Source organism: Mercurialis annua, linkage group LG6 (assembly GCF_937616625.2).
Source record: "Mercurialis annua linkage group LG6, ddMerAnnu1.2, whole genome shotgun sequence".
NCBI lineage: Eukaryota > Viridiplantae > Streptophyta > Magnoliopsida > Malpighiales > Euphorbiaceae > Mercurialis > Mercurialis annua.
The window spans coordinates 38,305,907-38,329,732 of NC_065575.1; the positions used below are offsets into that span (position 1 = coordinate 38,305,907).

Below are 23,826 nucleotides of genomic sequence, written 5' to 3' on the forward strand. Positions count from 1 at the left end.
CAAGCTTATTTGGTTTTGTTGCTTCTTTGTTTATGACATTATTAAGTTAGGGAATGAGTTTTTATTTCAAATGGCTTTGAGTTTTATTTAAGGATTGATTTAAGATTTTGGTTTTCACTTTGGTTTATGGTTGGATCGGGTTAGATTTGTGTCGTCCGACATGTTGTGTTGCGCTAAACTTCACTTAAGGCTAACACACTACTTTGAAAAATCTATTGATTTTAAATAAAGTATTTAAGATGTGAAAGGACTTTAGTTTTGTTTTAAAGATAAGAACTCAGCTAAACTTAATTTGCCTAACTTGTTATTTGGTTTGAATGAAATACTTTGAATATACATTGGTTATACTTTGTTTACCTTGGTTGTACTTTGTTTGTGTTCTGAGATTCTAGTCTTATGTGGTGTCTAGTATTCTTAGAGTTAGAGGATGTTCGGATTTTAATTTATATAATGTTTTAGACCCACTAACTGCTCGTGCTTCGGAGTCTACGCAGAGTTAGCTGTTTGCCAAGATTCACGTGGATAAGCAAGCAGTGAGTTTATAGTGTTATTTACCGAGTTAATAAGTATCGCAATTTATTTTAGTATATCAACTGTTTTTAATGATTATGGATCTGGATTGAAACGAGCTACTCGATAGACGAGTATTGAGACTGTGTGCATCGGTAAGTACTTTGGGATTGGCTGACCAATGTCTGGCCTACTTTGGGAATTAATGTGGATTTGTTCCCATCTACTTTGGAATATACTTTGGACTTATATTTTGGGATTTCATTTCGATACTATATTTCCATAATCGAATATATAGTAGTATAAAAGGATTTGTTTTAATGATTTTAAACTTAATAAATGTAAATAGCATTATGAACTCATCTCACTATAACTGACCCCGTTGTTTTCCCATTTTTCCAGGCTTATGATTTTGAGAGCGTTGGTCATCTCCGATTCTTTGTTTCCTCGAAGGTCTTTTTATGTTATTAGACTAGTCAACTGTTTTACCTCTTATACCACAGTAGAACCAGTACAGTGTTTGATTGTCATACTTTGCTTTGTCGTAGTGGTACGACTTTTATGTTATCATACTTTGGCATGTTACATTGAATTATTATATATGAGGCATGTTTCGTAGTTTCAGATTGTTATCAAATGAATATATTAGAACTGCTATATAAACAGCTAAACATAAGTTGGAGTCTCGGTTTCCCCCGAGCAGTGGTTTTCTTGCAGGTTTATATGGTTATAAATTTATCCGTGAGGCTTGCTACGGATTTTGGTACGACCATACCTATACCCTAGCGCCGATCGCGATCCATGAAATTGGATCGTGACGGCAGGCTTCCGTTCAACGAGGGGTACAAGAGTAACGAAATAGAAGTTCCAAGCACTTGTAAACGTTAAATCGAAGTAAGAGGACCCAATGAAAAAATGAAGAGTAGAGGGATCTGAGGATGAATTTGGTCTAAAAGAAATTTAAGGTTTTATTCTTTGATACAATAAAAAGTGAAAAGAATATTTTATGAATATAAGAGTTCACTGCTCATATATATGTATATATATATATATATACAAGCTTGCTTTTACTTTTATTCTTCTAATAGAATTAAAATTTATAATACAATTTCCAAATAAGAAATTTTTAGGTAAATTCAGTCTATCACATCATCTGTGGACTAAACCTATCATATTATGACACGTCATTAAAAATGGCACTATCGTAATATTAATATTCAAAAGTGTAAATATTTAATAAATAAAATTACAATAGTGCCACTATTTTAATGACATGTCATAATATGATAGGTTAGTACGCAGATGATGTGATAGACCGAGTCTATCTAAGAATCTCTCTTCCAAATACATGTCGTTTAGCACTACGCAAAGTTTGAGGAACTAATGAATAATAATGCTTAAAAGGTAAATAGCATTCAAATTAGAGTTATAAGGGTTAATTCCTAAAAAAATCACGAACTTTACACGAAATTTCATTTTAATCATGACCTTTAAAAGTTGCCATTTAAAGGCACGAACTTTCATTCTGTTTCAAATCTATCATTTCAGTGTATTTTTGTTGACTAAATTCTTCAATAAAACATTAATGAAAGACCCAAATTATAAATCGACATTAAATCTTATTATCTTTTAGTTAGAGTATATAGGATTAGGAATTTTTGGTTCGATAAAATACACCGGATTTTACTTTGGCGATAGATTTGAAACAAAATGAAAGTTCGTGCCTTTAAATGACAACTTTTAAAGTTCATGATTAAAATGAAACTTCGTGTAAAGTTCGTGATTTTATTTGGAATTAACCCGAGTTATAAACGAGTTGGGTTACTCAATATCGTCTCGAAAAAAACTCGAGAACGTCTCAAAAATATCAAATCAAGCTCGAATTACTCGAGCCGAGCTCGAGTATGAATTACTACTAAGGCTCGTGAGGCTCGCGAGCTTAAACGAGCTTGTTATTAAAAAATAATAATAATTTTATTATAATTATATTAGTTTTTTATATTTTTAAATTTAGGTGTGTATCATATAAATGGGTTGAATTGCTTATTACATATTGAATATAATTATTTTAATTTTATTAAATTTAAGTCGAGCTCGACCTCGAGCTCCAGTAGTTCGAATATTGTTCGAGCTCGAACTCGAACTTAAGAATTTAAGCATGTTCGAGCTCGATCCTGTAAACCACAATCGAGCTCGAGTTCGAGCTTGGCTAACTCGGACTCGACTCGGCCCGTTTACACTCCTAATCCAAAGGCAATGTTAGCGGAAATTAAATGCACATTGTTCAATAGAAGTTCAAAATTATACAAGGATGTTTTAAAGAAAATAAATATATTATTGTAAATCAAGCTTAAAATGTTATGCATATAATTAAATTTGAGATCGACATAAAACATGCTACTACCCTATTTATAAGATGCACCATGGTATCTTCTAGCTCCTAATAAAGTCGTTTTCCAAAAAATTTAATCAGCCAATTATCAACAACACAAACTCAAAAAAAATAACTCTAAATTTCTCAATCTTAGTAATAAATGTGAATGGTTTGATCACTAATCTTGTGATATCATGTATATATTCATGTGTATATTGGTTAGATTCAACGATTACCATAACCTCAGGATGTAACCTTAGTACTCAAAGCATCATAATTGTGTGACCACCATAAATTATTGGGTGTATGTTTCTTTTTAAGCAATATTGAGTGTGTTTATTGGTTGTTATTTATCATATAACAGATAGAATTTAGATTGAAATGCTTATTATTGTTCTGCAATGCATTTCAAATTTTTAAATAAGTTCTCTTTTATTTGTTGCTAATTACATAAAATATGTTTTGTGGCCTTATATTGCTCACTAAAGAGTTACCTGTACATATAATGTTTATAAATTATCGTAATTTTTTTTATTTAAAAAAACAAAGGATTTTTTTTTAAAAAACAAATTGGACATACATGTAGTATGAGATAAAAAAAATTGAATAAATAATCATTTAGCTACTTTTTTTTGAAAAAAATAAATAACTAAAAAATATTGTCCGGCTTCCGCCCCCTTAAACAATTTTCCTGTCGCCATGTGACCAGCTAATGTCTTTCTTTCAGAATATGAATTTCCAATCTACTACATATTTTTCCCACGGCCTTTTCCTTACACCAAAATATTTGCTTGATTGTTTTGAGATTCTTTTCGGGTTCCTAAAAAAGATGGAGGCACAATTTTCATTCTTTACTTCTTTAATGTATTATGTTTGCTTATTATATAAAAAGTTAATTATTCAATTCTTTTGTACGTTTAGTTATGAAATTGTAATTCCTTATTCGATTTTTCCATGGAGTATGTTTATGTTAGTCATTCGTTGTTTAACTTTATATATGTGTAGTTGAAAGGATAAGATAAACTTATTTTATCAGAAGAACATCATTGTGAGATTACAGAAAGCATGCGCTTAAAGATAGAGTATATATAGAGAGTATAATGACTAAGTATAATAATATTTTTTCAATTAAACTTGTTGTTAAGCTAAATTTCTAATTCGAATGACATTTCCTTTTCATCAATATGTCTTTATTATATTATCTTGTATTTCTTTCGGCATTTGTTAATGTTTTTTTTTTCATTATTTTTCCAGTAATTTTATTTATATGTTCTTTTAAAATTCAAGCAAAGTGTTGTTTAATAAATCAATCTAGAAATAATGGTTTTCTCATATAATTTCTTTTACGATATTACTTTTTTACACCATACGAGTTTTTTTTCATGAATTTAATCATAAAATTATTTAATTTTGTTCTATATTAATGAAGTTTGATTCCATTCACTATGTATGAGAGAGAAGAAGGTTGCACAGTGTTTGATGTTAGATAACTCTTCATATTATGTGAAGATGATGACTCGTTCCATATAACGAGGCAAAATTTGTTAAAAGACTAGTATGGTTAAAATGTTTAGTAAAATATTTAGTTCTCTTTCTATCTCTAAACGTCAACTCGTTTGTACTGCTGACGTTTTATACCTATTAAAGTAATATTTTTTGTGGTCTTATATTGCTAACTAAGAGTTACCTATATTTTTTTAAAATTATCGTAAATATTGTTTCTGTAAGTTAAAGAAACTAAGGATTTTTCTTAAAAATAAATTGGACATGCATGTAGTATAAGATAAAAAATAGAATAAAAAGTCATTTAGCTAAAAAAGAAAAATCAATAAATAGTGTCCGGCTTTCGCCCCCTTAAACAATTTTTTTGCCTCTATGTTATCAGCCAATGTCTTTATTTAGAATATGAATTACTAATCTCTGCTGTATATCTTTTCCATGACCTTCATCTTACTCCAAAATATTTACTTAATTGCTTTGACATCTTTTTCAAGTTCTTAAAAAATAATGGAGCCGCACTTTCCATTCTTCACTTCTTTAATATATAATGTTTGCTTACTATATAAAAGAGTTGATTATTCAATTCTTTTGTACGTTTAGATTATGAAACTGTAATTTCTTATTTGCTTTTTTCATAAAATATGTTTATGTTAGTCATTCGTTGTTTACTTTAAAAATGTGTAATTGGAAGGAGAAGATGAACCTATTTCATCAGAAGAACATCATTATGAGAGTACAAAAGCATACGCTTAAAAATAGAATATAATAATTGAGCATAGTATTATTTGTTCAATTAAATTTGTCGTTACTGATAACTTAACTAAATTTCTAATCCGAATAACATTTCCTTTTCGTCAATTTCTCTTTATTATCTTGTATCTCTTTCCGCATTTATTAATATTTTTTCATTATTTTTCTAGTAATTTTGTTCTTGGTTTTTTCTAAAATTCAAGTAGAGTGTTGTTTAATGTATCAATTTAGAAATAATTTATATAATGTTGTTTTGCAATGTTAATCCTTTTAAAATTATATGATTTTCTTATCATGAATTTTATTCTATTGACGAAGTTTATTTTTATTCGTTGTGTATGAGAGAGAAGAAGGTTGCACAATGTTTGACGCTGAAACTCATCATTTTATGCACAAACTAGTATATACTATATTTTGGTCGGTTCGATTTTCTTAGATTTTTCAAATAAAAAACCAAAACCGAACCGAAAATAGTTAAAACCAAACCGAACCTATAATTTCAGTTTGATACGGTTTTTTAATTTTGGCCAATTTTTGCACATCGCTAGTTATTGTTGATAATGTTCGGTGGGAGAATCAGCAACTATTGAGATTTCAAGCAATATGGGGTACTGAAGTCCACACTGAGTTTGATAATGAAGAAGAACACAATGTTTTTATGTTTATTTTTAAATATAAAATTAAAGTAGTATATAAATATAAAATACTTATATCAAATTTAGTTGTTCATTATTTTTATCATTCAATAATTAAAGTTAAACTAATATATATTTGTTAAGGTAGTAAGAATTAGAACGAGCTATTTGAATGACACTAAACAAAGTGGAAGATATATCATAAACAATAACAACTTCTTCAACAGTGTCGTCAAATAAAGAAGCGGAGCCAGGGGTGGCGAAGGTAGGCAGCCGCCCCTCCTCTGCCGAAAATAGTACCCATAAATGGTATCCATAAACATCTCGGTCTTTTTTCTGTTCTCAATATTTCAATTTTGTTGAGCAAGTAAAATGTTAGCTTAATTTCTTAAAAAAAACTCCATCTTGCACTTTTTTTCGTTAATGTCCTGATCTTTTAAAAAAACCATTTATACCCAATTTTTGGTTTTTATGTTTCATCCCTACCCAAAAGCATTAAATTGTATTCTTTTCATTTGGAAAAGAGTTTAAAACATACTTTTTTCTATTTTAAAAAATACAAATAAACCCTTAAACTTAAAAAATAATCAAATACATCCAAATAATTAAAAAAAATTTAAAAAAATATTATTATTTAATTTTTTTGTCGGAAATATTTTTTTAAAAAAATTAAAAAATAAAAACAATTAAAAAAATTAAAAAAAAATCGGAAATACTTTTGAAAAAAATTAAAAAAAATTATTATTATTTTAATTTTTTTTGAAGAAGATGGTATTTTTGTACTATTAATAACATTAATATCTAATTAATATATAAGTTATAAATAAAGGATTGTTTTAAACTCTTTTTCAAATGAAAAAAGTACAATTTAATTTTTTTTGGGTAGAGATAAAATAAAAAAACTTAAAATTGGGTACAAATGGTGTTTTTACAAAGTCAACATATAAACGAAAAAAGAATGCAAGATGGGGCTTTTTTTAAGGAATTAAGCCTAAAATGTTAGGTTCATATAGGTTAGGGAGAGGTTTATTATATTATTAGGCATCTTTTATTCAAGTTCGAAGAGATGACTCCAGAATGACGCTTACTCAAATAAAGAGGCTGTCTCAACTTACTGCTCATAATATTCGATGAGAGGATTGACAGTTATTGAGATAAGGAGTAATACGGGATACTGAAGCCTTACACTGGGTTTGATAATGAAGAAGAACACAGAGCATTCTTTTTATACAAGATAATAATAAAAAGAACAAAATGCTTTTGAGTTGATTATAATTAAAATATAAAAGTAAATTAGTATTAATATATAATAATATACTTATATCAGATTTAGTAATTTTTTTATGATTAGTAATTAAAGTTATACTAATAGGTATTTGTTAGGGATATTTTTCTATATGCCTATTTTGTTTTTAAATCCAGATTTGTGCCTATTAAAAAAACATATAAGATTTATACCTTTTTTCTTTTGGATCCATTCATGGTTTCAATTGATGTATGGATTTTCTTACAATTTTTAATAAAATAAAGGGTCAATGCGTCCCCTGAACTTGCGACACAAAATAATTTATTTCAATTGTACCCTTTTGAACAATCAACCGCAAAATTCTTCATTTTTAGATCAAAATTATCCCATCATTTATATTTTTATTGTAAAAAATAAGTATAAGATAATTTTATTGCAATAATTAAAAAATTCTCTAATTTTTTTCTGTATCCTTTACCTCCAATTTATATTTCACGAGTTCTAAAAATACGATTATGGGACAATCTGATCTTAAAATGAAGAGTTTTGAGATTAGTTATTCAAAAAAATACAAATTGTATTAAATAACTTTGTGTTATAATTTTAAGGAGCGAATTGATCTTTTGTTCATTTTTAATATCTTATGCGTCACTTCAACATATAATCAAGAGGAAATTACACCATTTATCAAAAAAAAAATGAAAATAATTACAAAACTATATGTTGACTTTTTTCATTTACAAAAATATTAATAATATTTATAAAAGTACAAAAAATAAAAAATAATATCAAACATACGGTGTATACTGTGGGTATAATATCAGTATACTAAAAACTAACATTATATCAACATTATATTAATATTATACCCAAATTATACCAACATTATACATACTGAAATTTTATTAATATTAAATAAAAATTTACCAAAATTACATCAAATCGTTTACTAAAAATTAAATTAATAATATACCAAAATTATACCAACAGTATACCAAGAGTGTACACATCAAAATATACTGAAATTATATTATTACATCAACATTACAACACATCACATGCTAAATATTAACCTAACAATATACTAAAATTATACCAACAATATACAAATTCTCTAGTTCACTACCAACTATAGTGAAAAGTACATATAAAAAAAATATACATGTTATCAACTAGAAAATATATATAAAAATTTATAATCGATATACCGAAAATATACTGAAATTATACCAATAATAAACAAAAAATTATATTTAAATTATCTGATTTATAATTTTAATATTCTAAAATTATACCATAATTATACCAATAATAAACGAAAAATTATTTTTAAATTATCTAATTTATAGTTTTAATATTCTAAAATTATACCATAATTATACCGACATTATACAAATCGTACTTTTGTAATTAATTTTTATTTTTTGGTACTTTTGTAATTAATTTTAAATCAGTCGTATTTTTGTAAATAAAAAAAGTTTACAGGTATTTTTGTAAATATTTTTAAAATTTTAGGTATTTTTGTTATCGTCCCTATAATCAATTGTCTGACAACCACTATTTGTAATGGACAAATGTGTTTATAAGCCTTCACACTTCTGCTCAAAAGTCTTTAAAATTACAACTTAAATTTAATTAGATTTAGGCCTTAAAATTATAAAAATATAGAAATCAAACATTAATACCAACACCGTCAACTACTTTGTTTACTAATTTATTATGCTAACAGTGAAATCCACTCAAATTTAAAATAAATTGTTAAACGACACATAAATTAAATTTATATTGTTTAAATACATTGAAAAATTTATAAAAAATAATTTATTAAAATCAAAATCAATTAAAACTAATCTTTCCAACTTGGAAAAAATTTAAAGTCCTTTTATGCAAAATTTTAATCAATTAATAATAATTTATAAAATTGGAATAAAATTATATCCATTGGAGTGTAAAATTCATATCAAAAAGAATTTCATAATTTCAGTATCTATTCAAGGAGTTATACATGTTTTAGTGAGGCTTGTTCGGATTGAAATCACACATGAACCTATAAAATGGTGTGGCATTTTACGGTGTTAAAAAGATTGAACCAGATTAAACTCAAAGATTAAAAGTTGTAGTAAATACTCTAAAAAATTTATATTATCAAGAATGATTCAATTTGGAGTTGTATAGCTCAAGATAGGGAAGAAACACCATAATAGTAAATGTCTGATAGATACATAAATCAAAATAGTAAACCTAAAATAACTAATTCAAATGATTCCACATATTTTATTACCTCCAATTCTTGATTGAAACTTAAAACTTTTATAATTAATGTTTAGTTCTGAAATTAGCTTTGAAATTTAGCTATGTCCTTCATCTTCTTCTTTGTTCTGGATTTTAGGTTTAGTTAATGAAAATGTAAAAGAGGTGACGTTTAACTTATTCTTAAGAAAATATCATATGTAAAAACAATTAGGTGATTTGTACATACATAATTACAGAAATGAATAATATTTTATTTAGTACTTGAATAATTTTATAAGTTCAATTTAAACCTTAAAATTCCAATACATTTCAAACAAACCAAATTAATCTAGTTTACCGACGAACTTCAGCTCCAATTGAGCCCTATCTATTCTCAAACTAATCAATTGACGTGTTAATTAGACTATCATATTAATGAATGATAAAGAATTTAAATGGTAAGAGTAGATTATGAATGTGATAAAAGATCATTGTGACTATTGCAATAAAGATAGATATTTGTTTAACAGATGGCTATAAACAAGACTATCTTACCTCCTCTTATCGATGTTTGTTTACCAGATGGCTATAAACATCTAATGCATCATACTAGACATACATCTTTGAATCCAAATATTTTACTTACAGATGTCTTATATGTACCAAATACGTCAATATTTTTTTTCAGATGAATCATAATGTGTCAATATATACATTGTATATCTGATACTAAATCTATAATGTGACAAGTTATACACTGTAAATTTGACATTTAATTAGTATAAAACTTTTTTTGAGGGAGAATTTGTATATGTATTAGCATAAGAGATACTAACATTTTAATCATTGTCTAATACAGAATGCTCTGATATAGTAGTTGTTAAATGCACAATATATTCCAACAGCTAAATTATTGACAATCTGCTTTTATAAAAAAAAAATGATTGTTGTTAAATGCATATTATATCTATTTTTTAAAATGAAAAATGACAAAGTGGGACTGCATGCTAATAGCTATCATTCCCAATATAAATTCCTTAGTACTAGTTTTTAAATGAGCTAATTTTATCTTTAGTCAGTTTATCTTCTCTAGATTACATTTTCTCTACGGTATGTTTACATGAGCTAGTTTTGAATAGAGACAAAAAATATTTACAAACCAAATTTTTTTGGTCGCGTAGTGGTAGTGCCTCGGTGGAAGCCTGCCATCGAAACTTGTTGCTGCTGCTTGGACCTCTTTGGTTCAAATATTAGTAATAGTATCTAACATCTAGCTTTCAAACCGAAAATACCCAATTCTTTAAGAGATTTTATGAAGAACTTTTGAAGAAGAGTCTTCTTCTATAAGTGTGATAATTATCGGCTTTGTGCTAGAATTTATTTAATTACCTCCAATATTTCATCATCCATATTGGATTTGAATAAAATTGTCATTATTGTTACTAAATCACTTTCTATCAAAACAAGTGTACTTTATGTTACCATTTCATTTCACCAAGAGACTTTAAAAGCACAATCACATATTCGTAGAATTGATTGTTGTGATCATTGTTAATGCATGCAAATTGATCCTCATACAAAACTTGATTGTCATGCAAATGCGTCTTAATAATTTCTAGTTAGTTAATCATGGAAAATATTGCCATAACATAAATGTGTGTATCATATTTTGATAGGTAACTATTCTATTTTGTACCCATTTTAAGAAAAAAATAAAATGTATACTTAACTTTTATTTATCCTTATTAATGATGTTTTATACATTTAATATACAATTTTATTAAAGCCATTAAAATGAAAAATCCAAAAATTATTCCATGAATTAGCTCAGAAAGAATACTTTAAACCATACTCTTCCTTTTCTCTTCAATATTGAACTAAAATGTATTAGGGGTGGGCAAGATAATTTGTAAACTAGTTCATAATAGTATGGTTTTTAAAATTAAAAATCTAACCTCAAATTTTAAACGGTTAATCATTAAATCGATTAATCATTTAAAACAGTTTAGTTTTTTAATTGAGTTAATTACATATAAAATCACCACCTTTACACGAATTTCCAAAAATAACACGACCTTTAAAACGTGTCAATTCAGGGCATAACCTTTCTTTTTTTTTCAAAAACAATATGAGCACGTTTTTAGATAAAATTTTGCTGACTTGGACACCCAATGGGAGCGCCACGTGTCATGCCACGTCAGCAAAAACGCCACTAAAAATGTGCTCATGTTGTTTTTGTAAAGAAATGAAAGGTGGTGCCCTGAATTGCCACGTTTTAAAGGTCGTGTTATTTTTGAAATTTCGTGTAAAAGTGGTGATTTTATATGTAATTAACCCTTTTTAATTTTATGATTTTAACCACATAACCGTTAAAAAAATTATACTAAAAAAAGATAAATTTTATAAAAGAAATTAAATTTTAGACATAGTCTAATAAAAAAAACTTTAGTTCCATTCTATTTAATTGTTCTAACAAACAAAGAAAAAGCTATATAAATATAAAATATGTATAGTAAAAAAAATTAAACTATTTTTTGAAGAATATAAATAAGATTATAATTTATAAAAATATATATTATTTATAAACCGGTTAATAAGGATATTTAAAATTTTGAATCCTAAACCTAACCCTTCAACCATAAAAATTTAAATTTAAACCTAAATTAAGTTTATGAACTGATTAATTATATTTTTCGGTTTGATTTTTAAACCTAAATTAAATTTATGAACCGATCAACTATAATTTTTGGTCTGATTTTTCGGTTTCTGTCCTGTTAATCTATTTCACCAGTTCTCTTTGCCCATCCCTAAGTTGCATTGGTATATTCAGTTTTGGGTGTATTAAATTGGAAAGTTGAGTTATTAGCTTAGTTTTATAAAGTACTCCCTCATTTTTTATTTAGTTGTCCATTTAGTTAAAATTATACATATTAAGATAATAAATGTTTTGTCTTAAATTATAAAAATAAATACTGATATAACCTTCTTAATTAATAAGGGTAATTCCATTCAGCCCGAAATTTTATGGACACAAAATGTCCCGAAATGTTTTTTTTTGCAAATAAGGTCTCGAATGAATTTACATCTTACAAATAAATCCTTTTCATTTATAATTTAGTAATTACTCTTTTTTGGAAATAAAAAATTTAACATAAATAGGTAAAGACTTTGTCATAAATTGATCTTTTATTTATTATAGGAAGAATAATTAATGGCTTCATTAATATATTAGTTGGTCATTAAAATTAATTAGATTAGTGAGTTTTATAAAATTAAAAAATAATAAATAGTATTTAAAAAGAATACACATTTAATTTATATATAATTCCATATCATTTTTTATATCAATAATAATTTATATTATTTTTTTATATGACATTTATATTGATTATTTTGCATTTTTTAAGTTTTATATTATTTTTTCAGTTTTATATTAATAATTATAGATAAAAATATAAATATAAATTTAAAACTAATATATAAAAAATGATATTATATTTAATAATTAATTTTGTATTTTTAGTTTTAAATTATATTAAATTTTGTTATAATTTTTTGATTCTCTTAACACATTCCACAATTTAATACGAAATATAATATAAGTAAAATCAACAAATAAAAAAATTATTCTATAAAATTTGAAGAAAATTGTATGATGCATGCATACAATTTGATAGTTGGACTATATTTTTTTTAAATTTAAATTATTAAATTATATTCACTTTAAAAATATTTATGAAAATAATACTATTTATTAGAGAATTTTGTACTATTAATCTGTCAAAATTTATATAGTTAATTTTTTTCAATCTAATTAAAATAATAACTTTTTTTAGCATGAAGTTAAAATTTAAAGAGGACGTATTTGATGCAACAATAATAATAAGATATATTTTTTTAGTAGCAAAATTGTCATTATCTACTAAGGGTATGTAAAAAACCGATAAAACAAATTATTTGAATCGAATATCGAAAAATAAAACCGGAAAATATGTTTAATCAACGGATCGAGTTGAGACCGAATTATACTAAACTCAAACTCAAACTCAAATGTGTTATACAAGTTTTAAATCAAGCTCGAATGAGTTTAAATTTTCAAGTTCAAATTTAAACTTGAAAATAAAAACTATTATTAGTAATTATACATTTATTTTTTTATTATAAAACATAAATTATATTTTTTTTGATGATTATGTACTTAAATTTAGAGATATTAAAAATTGAGAATCACGAGTTTCTCGAGTTGATCTCGAACAACTCATATATCGTTTGAGCTCGACATAAAACTTGTATAACATAATGAAACTCAAAACTTTGAATTGAGTTTTTGCGTATTTCGAACTCAACCTGACGTATTTATACTCCTAATTTGAATAGCCATATTGGCTTGATCGTTGATTTTGTATTTTATTTTTTCTTTTGTTTTTTTAAATTCATCATCGACGAAATATCCGGCCAATTTTTTTTGACTAGGACACCAAAATCTTATGTGGCATAACACATGGGACGAAATATCCGACCAACTTGAACTCGAATGTATTATACAAGTTTGAACTCAAACTAGAACAAGTTTAAATTTTTAAGTTCAAACTCGAGTTCATATAACATCCCGAGAGGTAGAACTTGAATACATAATCTCGATCAAACTCAATTTGATTTGAACAAAAAAAATAAACAATCTCGATCTAACCAAAATATCTATAGAAATAAAATAAAATTGTCCAAATAATTTATTTTACCTAATATTATGCTTTTAATTATAAATTTTGATATACTCAAATAAATATAGAACAAAGGGTCAACGCGCCCCCTGAACTTGTGACACAGGGTCGTCTAACCCAATTTATACTTTTTTGAGCAACTAACCCCAAAACTACATTTTTGGGTCAAATAACCCCATAATTTATATTTTTATTTTAAAAAATGGATTTAAGATAATTATATCGCAACAATTAAGGAAGTATCTAATTACTTTTTGCATCGCTCACCTCCGATTTGTATTTTACGCGTTTTAAAAATACAATTATGGGGTTATTTGACCCAAAAATGAAGAGTTTTGGGGTTAGTTGCTCAAAAAAGTATAAATTGGGTTAGATGACCCCGTATCACAAGTTTAGAAGGCGCGTTGACCCTTTGCTCAATAAATATAAATGCATTGATAAATATAAAACTTACTCTAAACCCTAATACCCTAAACCCTAAACCCTAAACTCCAAACCCCAAAACCCTAAACCCTAAGATTCTAAATTTAAATAAATATAAAAGTATGTATAATTTAATTCATTATGAATTTAATTTTTTAATTTTCTCACCTTTTTTAAATTATTTCTTTCTTTCTTTAACGTTTCCATATTAAAACTAATATAATCAATTGAAAGATTGTATATTAATATAAAATATTTAATATTTGGTAATAAATACCTTAATTATTAATTAAGGTAAAAATAGAAAATTTGTAATTAAATCAAATGCATTGATGGGTTAATTGACTTATTTGTAATTAGCTAATAGTAGCAAGTTGACATTTTTTATATGTATTTTCAATTAATGACAATTCCGTATAAGGCTATATATTTAATAAAAATTGGTATACTTTCTACGCTTGAATCACTAAGTATTTTTTTTTGTTCATAATGTCTCAAAGAACTCCAACCAAAATTAATTATTAAATATAATATCATTTTTATATATTAATTTTAAATTTATATTTATATTTTTTGTCTATAATTATTAATATAAAACTTAATAAAATGATATAAAACTTAATAAAATGCAAAATAATCAATAAAATGTCATATAAAAAAATAATACTCCCTCCGTCCCAAAACAATAGTCCACTTTTTTTATTTTTTTGTTCTCAAAACAATAGTCTACTTTCCTTGTAAATCACAATTAAGAGTGTTTATTTTCCATATTACCCTTATTTAATGTGTATCATTTATTACTATTAGCCTATAGTCATATCATTTAATAAGGGTATGATAGGAAAAATGAAGATAAATTTGTGAAAAGTTAGAGTATTAATTGTATTTCTTAAACTGTGTGAAAAGGAGAAAGTAGACTATTGTTTTGGGACGGAGAGAGTATAAATTATTACTGATATAAAAAATGATATGGAATTATATATAAATTATTAAAATGTGTATTCTTTTTAAATACTAATTATTATTTTTTAATTTTATAAAACTCATTAATCTAATGAATTATAATGATCAAATAATATATTAATGAAGTCATTAATTGCTCTTTTTATAATAAATAAAAGAGCAATTTATGACAAAATCTTTACCTATTTATATTAAATTTCTTATTTCCAAAAATAATAATTACCAAATCATAAATGAAAAGGAATTATTTGTAAGATGTAAATTCATTCAAGATCTTATTTGCAAAAAAAAACATTTCGGGCCATTTTGTGTCCAAAAATTGTCGGGCCATTTAGCATTGCCCAATTAATAAATGCTGTATATTGACTCAAAGAATCATTTATTAAGAAGGGTTATATTTGGAAGATAATAGTTAAAGTAACAGTGAAATACTAAATGTACAAGTAAATAAAGACAAGTATATTTATGTAATTTAATGATTTTTTCATCTCTTAATTTTTATTACATAACGATAACGTATATTGGCCGTTTCTATAGTTACTTTGTGTTTAATTTACTTACCTACTTTACTATTGGATGAACGTCATTACAGTTCATCTAATAGAAATAAGTGAAGTAATATTTATTTTTTAAAAACAAAATAATTATAGACCTTTATTAAATGGCGAATTATATTATTTTATTTTTTCCTACGATTTGGCTTTTTCAGTTGTTATATAGGCACGACGATTTCTTGACATTACAGAACTAATGGTGGCGCGGATGGACTAGGACTACGAATAGCAATGGAGGGGTCATTGATTTCAGACCACTGATGATAAAGATGCTAGAGTAGTCTTAGTTGATATTCTCGATCTAGTTTCAAATTTTTAAAAATTAGATTTTAATTGGATGGCCCATTCGGTGGTTAAAAAAGCTCTTGTGGATGACTGCTTTGCAGTTCTCATCATTTACTTCTGAAACGGCTTACTCATTAGTGTTGGGAAGTCATTTTCTCTCTCTCTCTGTATATATATATATATATATATATATATATATTTCAATTAATGAAATTTAATCTTGAAAAAAAAAACTAGTACGCAATCCTCATTTTGCTTCGGGATTGACAGATAATCAATTAATAAATGCTTGGTATGCTCTAATTAATGATTCTATAGTATCTTGAAAAAATTGTATGTTTGGCTATTCTGGTGGTTGTAAATATTGATTACAAAACTTATTTGGATTCATAATGCAAAATAAAGTAGAATTCAATATATACATAGTGAGAAAAAATATATTTACTAATCCAAAAAATACTCAATGATCGAAATTAAAAATATTCTTACATCATAAATTTTATATAATTTAACAATGATACGCATATCATCAGAACGCATTTAAATTCCATTTAAAAAAATACATCAAAAAAATAAAAAATAAAAGAGGACCTCTTGTGTAGAGAATGAAGTCAGATTCTATAGTTAAGTTTTAAATTTCATGTTATAATTGCAAAACAGGCTAAAAATTATGATATTCTTTACATTTAACCTAATTATATATTAACTACATACATTCATTAAGTTAAATTTTTCAATGTTGAAAATTAAAAAAGTAATTTTCAAGAAGAGCAAAGACCGTTTGTTGCACATTGTCACCGTCTCACAGACTCACCGTTGATCAATTAAATTTTATAAAAAAACAGAGCAAAGCAAAGAACAACATAATGATTCAAAACCCAACTGTCAAAACTACCAGTCCAATGTTCAAGTCACCACCTAAACCATATTCTTTAACTAATTAACAACTCCTAGCACTCTATGTTGTTGATCAATTTTCAATGTTTTAAATTAACACAATGGCGCTGATGATCAACTGGTACGATTACATTTGTTTTGGTATTGTAGCAGTGTCCTTTATTTGCTCTTTATGGGTGGTTTGGAGGAGGGAATTTGCTATGGCTAGAAATGATTTTCATGTGCAGCTGTGGAGCAGTTGTTGCAAAGAGGTTCACCCTGCTTGGCTCTTGGTTACTCGATTGATCTCCTTTGTTGCCACGGCTGGGTTTCTGTTGTGGGATCTTCGAGACTGGTGTACTTTAATCTTCACATACTACACTGAGTATGTTCTCTCTTTTTATTTTTCCTTTGGTGCTTCTGCCAGCAACTTACAGCAGAAAATAGAACGTAATCGTTTTTGCTAATTTACACGTATTTTCTCCTGGCTGCAATTCACGTACCGTGTTATGGGATATATGCATTCATAGTCAAAAGTAAAAATACAATTTTCTCTAAATGGTCTCCATGTACCTTTGCGAGGACATACTAATTTGATATTCTTAGAATTGGCTACCAATAGAACTGTGGTTCAATATTTTGATACATAGAGAAGTGGGCGTTCATTCGTTCAATTTGGTTTTGAGTGCATTTACAAAGGGGATTAAAAAGAGTATTCAACTATTTACATTGTTCAATAGCAACAATGCACAGTAATGTTAATAGGTTTTGATTTCATTATCAATTTAACAACACAACAAAAGCCAATAACCTACTTAAATGCACAGTAATGTTAATCCTAATGCCCACAAATTAAAGCTTTACTGAGAGTAAAAAGGTATAAGCTAAAGTTATGCAAAACTAAAGACTAATGTCATACAGTAACTACGGAACTCGTCGAATACGTTTTCAGTAGCATGCTGACTCAGGAAATGCTGATATATAACCAAAATAAGCAATAATCAAAATCATAACCAAACCAAAAGAGAATTTGCAAGAATTAGAATCAGGATTAAAATCGGCACATCAGTAGAAATCGATCACATCCCATAAAGCAATCAAAGAACTAAATTCAATATGATACAATCCTATAGAACATAAATGTACCCTGCATTAATACACAAAACATACTGATCCATGAAAACAAATCAAAAACTCCCTGCAACAGAATTCAACATACATTCGCACAATAAGGATGATTAAATTATGCAGAAAAGACTACTTACAGTTATGTCTAAATCCAATTAACAAGCCAAACAACAAAAGGACAAAAATAGATATAAGATAAAACAACTAATTATAAATTAAACTTCAGAGTTGATAACTACCATCCAAAATTAAAAGATATTATGGGTCTATTAACTCTGTTTTGTAGAACAGTTTCAGTATTGAAGTAAGGAAAAATCAGGGTCAATATCAGTTTTGAGCATGAATAATATAAAACGAGGGTTAAAGCTCTTTAAACGAATGCACATTCAATCATAATACTTTCTTGGTCCTTAGGCTAACCAAATGCAACTGATAAAATGTTTATCTAAGCTAGTAATTTTTAAATGCAACAGATAAATCTAAGCTAGTAATATTTACATACCAATTTTTCTTTGGTCGTCTCTAAATTATTTACAGACCAAGTGTTTTCGGTCTTAAATAAGTGGAAGTGCCTTGACGGAAGCCTGGCATTGAAACCTGCTGCTGCTGCTTCGACCTCTTTGCCTTGTCTCTTTCTTTGGTTGCCCTCTCCCCGTCAGCTTGCTCCTTTCTCAAATTTTCCATTTCCTCTTCCATGGCGGTTTTCTCATCTTTCAGTTTTTTCTTGTGCTCCAACAACGATCTATCTGAACCCTTCACAGAGAAAAACATCGGTCCCTGTTCCGCCAACCACTGCGGCTCCACTGCAGTAGCACACTGCATGTACTCCTTTGTCGTCAATATCAATTCATGATACACCACATACTCTGGAGTGCAACCTAAACCATAAAGCGCACTGCTAGGGTGTAGATGACATGGCATTCCGTTTCTACAGTTCACGTATTCTCCCACACCTTTCAGTCTCGCTGCATTATGGAAGTATGCAGAACATATGGCTTTTCGTATAATGTCCCACTCATACCCGCAAGAAGTCAATGGGATTTTCAAAGTTTTCAGAATATCCAGCAGCTGGGATCTAACTTCTCTTGCCTTTCGTAGTCCTTTGACATGCAGAAAATGATCATTACACCAATCTCCGCGAAATTGGTGCTCTTTCCACTGCAAATAAACGTTGAGCAGAGTCAAGTGATCAGATTCCGGAACAAAAAACTTCTCCCTGGCTGCATCACTCTCCTCCGCCCTATCTTTGGGCCGGAAAAAGACCGAGGGCACTGAAAGCATTGACACAATCGTCAAAACCTCATTTAAACATCCTAGTTCTTCACCCATCAAGAGCATCTTAGCCAGTGGAGGGTCCAATGGGAACTGTACCATTTTCCAGCCAAGATCAGTTAGGCCTCCAACATTGTTAAGAGCGCCCAAAACCCACAACTGATACATTGAATTAAGGATGTTGTCCTGCGGAGGTGGATCCATGAAATCGAAATCAAGCAAGTTATCAATTTTGAGAGACTTCAGCAACAAAACCACGTTCCCGAGATTGCTCCTCTGGATTTCAGGCACTGGACTGGGCAGCATTTCGTTTAGGTATGCGCTCTCCGTATAAAGCCTATAGCATGTGCCAGGACCAGTTCTGCCAGCACGTCCAGCACGCTGATCTGCGGAAGCACGGCTAGCAGGAAAGACTTGAAGAGCATCCATACCCATCCTCGGATTGTACACTTTCATTTTACCATACCCAGTGTCGATCACATACAAAATTCCATCAACAGTCAAAGAAGTCTCGGCGATGTTGGTGGCGACGATGCATTTCCGTGCCCCATCTTCCGCCTTTTGAAATATCTTCGCTTGCAAATCAGCTGGAAGTTGGGAGTACATCGGTAGTATCAAGAGTTTAGGAACTGCTTTCTTTGCGGAAGAGATAAGTTGTTCTATGCGCTCAGCGAGGGCATAACAAGCCGCTTCAATCTCATCTTGGCCAGTCATGAATATAAGAATGTCACCTGGAGGACTGGTAATGTGGATGCTCATGGCTTGCTTCACTGCAGCTTCTGCATAATCTTCACACGGAGTTTTGCTGTACAACGTATTTACAGGAAATGTTCTCCCAGGAATGTGGAAGATCGGAACACTGCAGCACATCCAGAGGAAGATTATAATCGTATTTAAATAGAGATGCAGCCTTAATTTGAAAGCAAAGGGAAAAAGAAAATTACCTTCCAAAGAAATTTGAAAATTTCTCGGCATTCAAAGTTGCAGATGTCACAATAAGCTTAAAGTCACGACGCCGAGAAACCACCTTTTTTAAAATCCCAAACAGCACGTCTGTGCTCAACGATCTCTCATGAGCTTCATCCATGACTATGACCCTGCAACAATCATATTCAATGAAGCTAAGTACTCATCCGCGGGAAATATAAGCAAACATTAAAAAAAAAAAAAAAACGTACCGGTATTTGTCGAGATCAGAATCTTTCAAAGTTTCCCGCAAAAGCACTCCATCTGTCATATACTGCACAGTTGAGCAAAGAGAGTTAGAATTTGAGCCCCTTCATTGGATTAAGCATGATAAATAATGAAGAGGAAAAAATATTAATGGTGCACTTATATATTATGAAAATCATATCTTAGCCAGTTGCGAATCAATTATATCAAGAATCCTATTCTCAGATCATCAATATTACTATCCTAGTGCAACTCTAATCATTTCAAAGCTTTCTAATGCTTTTATCTCTGGAACAAAAGCTCATAATTTTTCTTCATTATTATTCTTCTACAGAAAAATCATTTAGGGAAGAGAATGCAAAAACAGCATCACTGCATATAGCAGATTCAGCACTACAGGCATACTTATCCAGAAGTACAGAAATAACACTGCATATGTGTGTGCTAGCAAAGATTAAGAAAATCACCCACCTTAATTATAGTGTTTGGCCCAGTGACATCCTCAAAACGAATAGCATAACCGACTTTATCCCCCAATTCAGTTTCCATCTCTTCGCTAACTCTTTTTGCTACGCTCATGGCCGCTACACGCCTTGGTTGGGTGCACCCCACTATGCCGTTGTTTGTATACCCATCTTCATAGAGATACTGTCAACAAAAGCAACATGTTAACCTCTTAGCTTGTGGGCTGCCTATACACCAACTTGCAAACCTAGAAAATGATAAAATAGAGGATGTGCAAACCTGGGTCAGTTGAGTTGTCTTTCCTGAACCAGTTTCTCCCACAACAACAACAACCTGATTTTCACGAATCACCTGTGATTGCATAACAAGAAACAGAATGAGCAACATAGGGCCGGAAGAATAAAATAAATAAATAAAGGCAGAAGATTAGCAAAAGATGAGCCAAACCTGCAACAGATCATCTCGTACTGAATATATGGGAAGATACTGGCGCTGCTCAGCAATGGTTTTTGACTTTGCAAAATGACTCACAGCTTCCTCCTTCTTCAAGTGGTGTGAGAATTTTGCATCTTCCCTAAAATCAACTTCACCGTCTTTGCCGACAGTAGCGGTATCAGCATCAATCTGTTCAGGCGTCTGCTCAAGACCTAGAATATCACCAAGTTTGGAGCCAGCAAGCTCCCAAAAGCGTTGGCGCGACTTACTCATACTCTGTTTGTCACGAATTTCTCTAACCAGAGTAGATGTTTGACGAGAAATAATGGCCATATCGGAGGTGGGATCTTTAATTGGCATGATAGGGTCGGCTTGTTTGGTAAAAACAAGTCTACCGTCCAGGAAAGGAGGCTTTGTATCTATGAAAACAGATGAAAAAAGGTTGAACATAAGCAAAGGGGAACCAAATCACGTAGCGCAGTTTATGAATGAAATGACAAGTACAAGGTTGGCATAATCTTACCATGAACAAGAAGGACGACGGAGGGTTCTTCTTGGTGATCAGAGTCAGTCTGGAGGAGTTCGGTACCCCGCACAGCTCCTGAGCTGAGTAGCTGCTGATCCTCCCACAGACAATTATCAGCAGAAAGATCTCTATTTCGAACCTGTAAAAAAATGGCAATTGTGGTGTATAAGTCAGTCAGATATTCACATTGTATCAACAGACCATGCTCACATTGTGCATAGATAATCATAAACCAAAAGTACATTACCCCTAATGATCGTGAACTTTTAGACTTGGCTGAGGCATTGCAACTAGAACTAGAGGCTGACCGTCCAGAAGCACGTATAGGAACCGGAGAAGGAGCAATGTGATCCCAAGCATATCGTCTTCTCTTCGTCGAACTCTCCTTCAAATTAAAAAAAAAAACTAGCGTTAGTTACAACCTTATATAACAACAAATTCACAAATCAACAAGTAATCTAAGATTATACCTCGACCCAGCCCGAACGATCCCTCTTTTTGAGTCCCCGTCCCCAATCGAGGTGCGTGCCGGGAAGCGAAATCATAATCCCTAAATTATTTGTTGATTGATAACCAACAAAACTAATTATTTCACTCCTTTTCTTCTTCACTCTACACTTATATGTCTGCAGTCTGTACTGTACTATATATATATAAGCACCGATGGGGGCAGACAAATTTACCAAACACTCCCTATAAATTTATTATAATAGCAGGCTTTTTGGTCATTACAATAACTAATTAAATACTAGTATTAGGATAACGAAATACTGTTCTAATAAGGAAATACTGTTAGAATCTTAGAATCTGATTAAGAAAATTGCTAACCCTTATGTATATGGGGTTGGTGTACTAAATTCCAAAGAATTTTCACTTTTTTAATCCATTAGTATAGCTATACTGCTCATTTACTAAAATAACCCTTAAAATACTTAATTAGAAGCTGTAATTTATCTTTTTAACTACACTGAAAATAACTATTTAATTGGTATCAAAGTTATGAAGCAATTAGAATATAAAATAAGGTATACTATCGTTACTATACTAAATAAGCAATTAGAATACAAAATAAGCTAAACTATTGTACCACCTATATTAAATAAGGTAAACTGTTACTTTTTTTTACCTTTGTTTCCTTTCTTTAAAATCACAACTTAGGTTCATTGTGATATGGACATTATCATTGTAATTGATAAAAAATATTTACACTTATATCCTTTTTTACTTTTTAATGTAATATATAATTATAAAATTAAATTATTAATTAAAAAATTAATTATGTTGATAACTAAAGTTAGAATTTGACTAAGATATTTTTTTTAATAATTTCTTATTTTACCATTATTTAATAATACTAGTTTCGCATTACGTGCTATGCACGTGGCTCGTAACGTAACTTCTCAATGAACATATTAGTAAATCTATTATAATTATATCAATTTTGTATTTATAATTAATATTAAATTAGTTAAGACTTTTTGTAAAAGTAAATTTAATATATTCGGTTATTAAATTTTTTCCATACTGAATTTATTCTTCTTTTCATTTTATAATAATCATAATTAAATAATTAACTTAATTTTATTAATAATATCGTTAAAAATAATAAAATAGAAATTTAAATTATAATATATTGACCAAATACAGTATTTTAATCAAACTAAAAAATAGGTATTTCTACTAATTTGGAGACAATTTAGTTATTGTTTACATACTAAAAATTAAATTGGAGATAATTTAGCTACCTATTCTAATTAG

The 23,826-nt window shown here is 28.8% G+C and overlaps 1 protein-coding gene across 1 annotated transcript; it reads right to left on the bottom strand.

Annotated features, from left to right (window-relative positions):
* Nucleotides 1-18,557: 18,557 nt before the first annotated feature.
* LOC126686471 (pre-mRNA-splicing factor ATP-dependent RNA helicase DEAH7-like) lies at nucleotides 18,558-22,695 on the bottom strand. Its single transcript, XM_050380526.2, has 9 exons — nucleotides 22,539-22,695; nucleotides 22,316-22,453; nucleotides 22,066-22,207; nucleotides 21,555-21,961; nucleotides 21,387-21,458; nucleotides 21,114-21,290; nucleotides 20,648-20,709; nucleotides 20,414-20,566; nucleotides 18,558-20,328 (listed from the first exon to the last, which is right to left on the bottom strand). The coding sequence occupies exons 1-9, from the start codon at nucleotides 22,611-22,613 to the stop codon at nucleotides 18,729-18,731; spliced, it is 2,826 nt and encodes a 941-aa protein (XP_050236483.1). The 5' UTR covers nucleotides 22,614-22,695; the 3' UTR covers nucleotides 18,558-18,728.
* Between the last annotated feature and the right edge of the window lie 1,131 nt (nucleotides 22,696-23,826).

What these genes read in the sequence shown, in the direction of transcription:
- LOC126686471 (XM_050380526.2), bottom strand. Translation starts at nt 22,613, where the DNA reads ATGATTTCGCTTCCCGGCACGCACCTCGATTGGGGACGGGGACTCAAA. An exon ending in TCTGATCTCGACAAATACCG is followed by an intron (nt 20,567 to 20,647) that starts GTACGTTTTTTT and finishes TGATTGTTGCAG; the next exon opens with GGTCATAGTCATGGATGAAG. An exon ending in TTTTCAAATTTCTTTGGAAG is followed by an intron (nt 20,329 to 20,413) that starts GTAATTTTCTTT and finishes GATGTGCTGCAG; the next exon opens with TGTTCCGATCTTCCACATTC.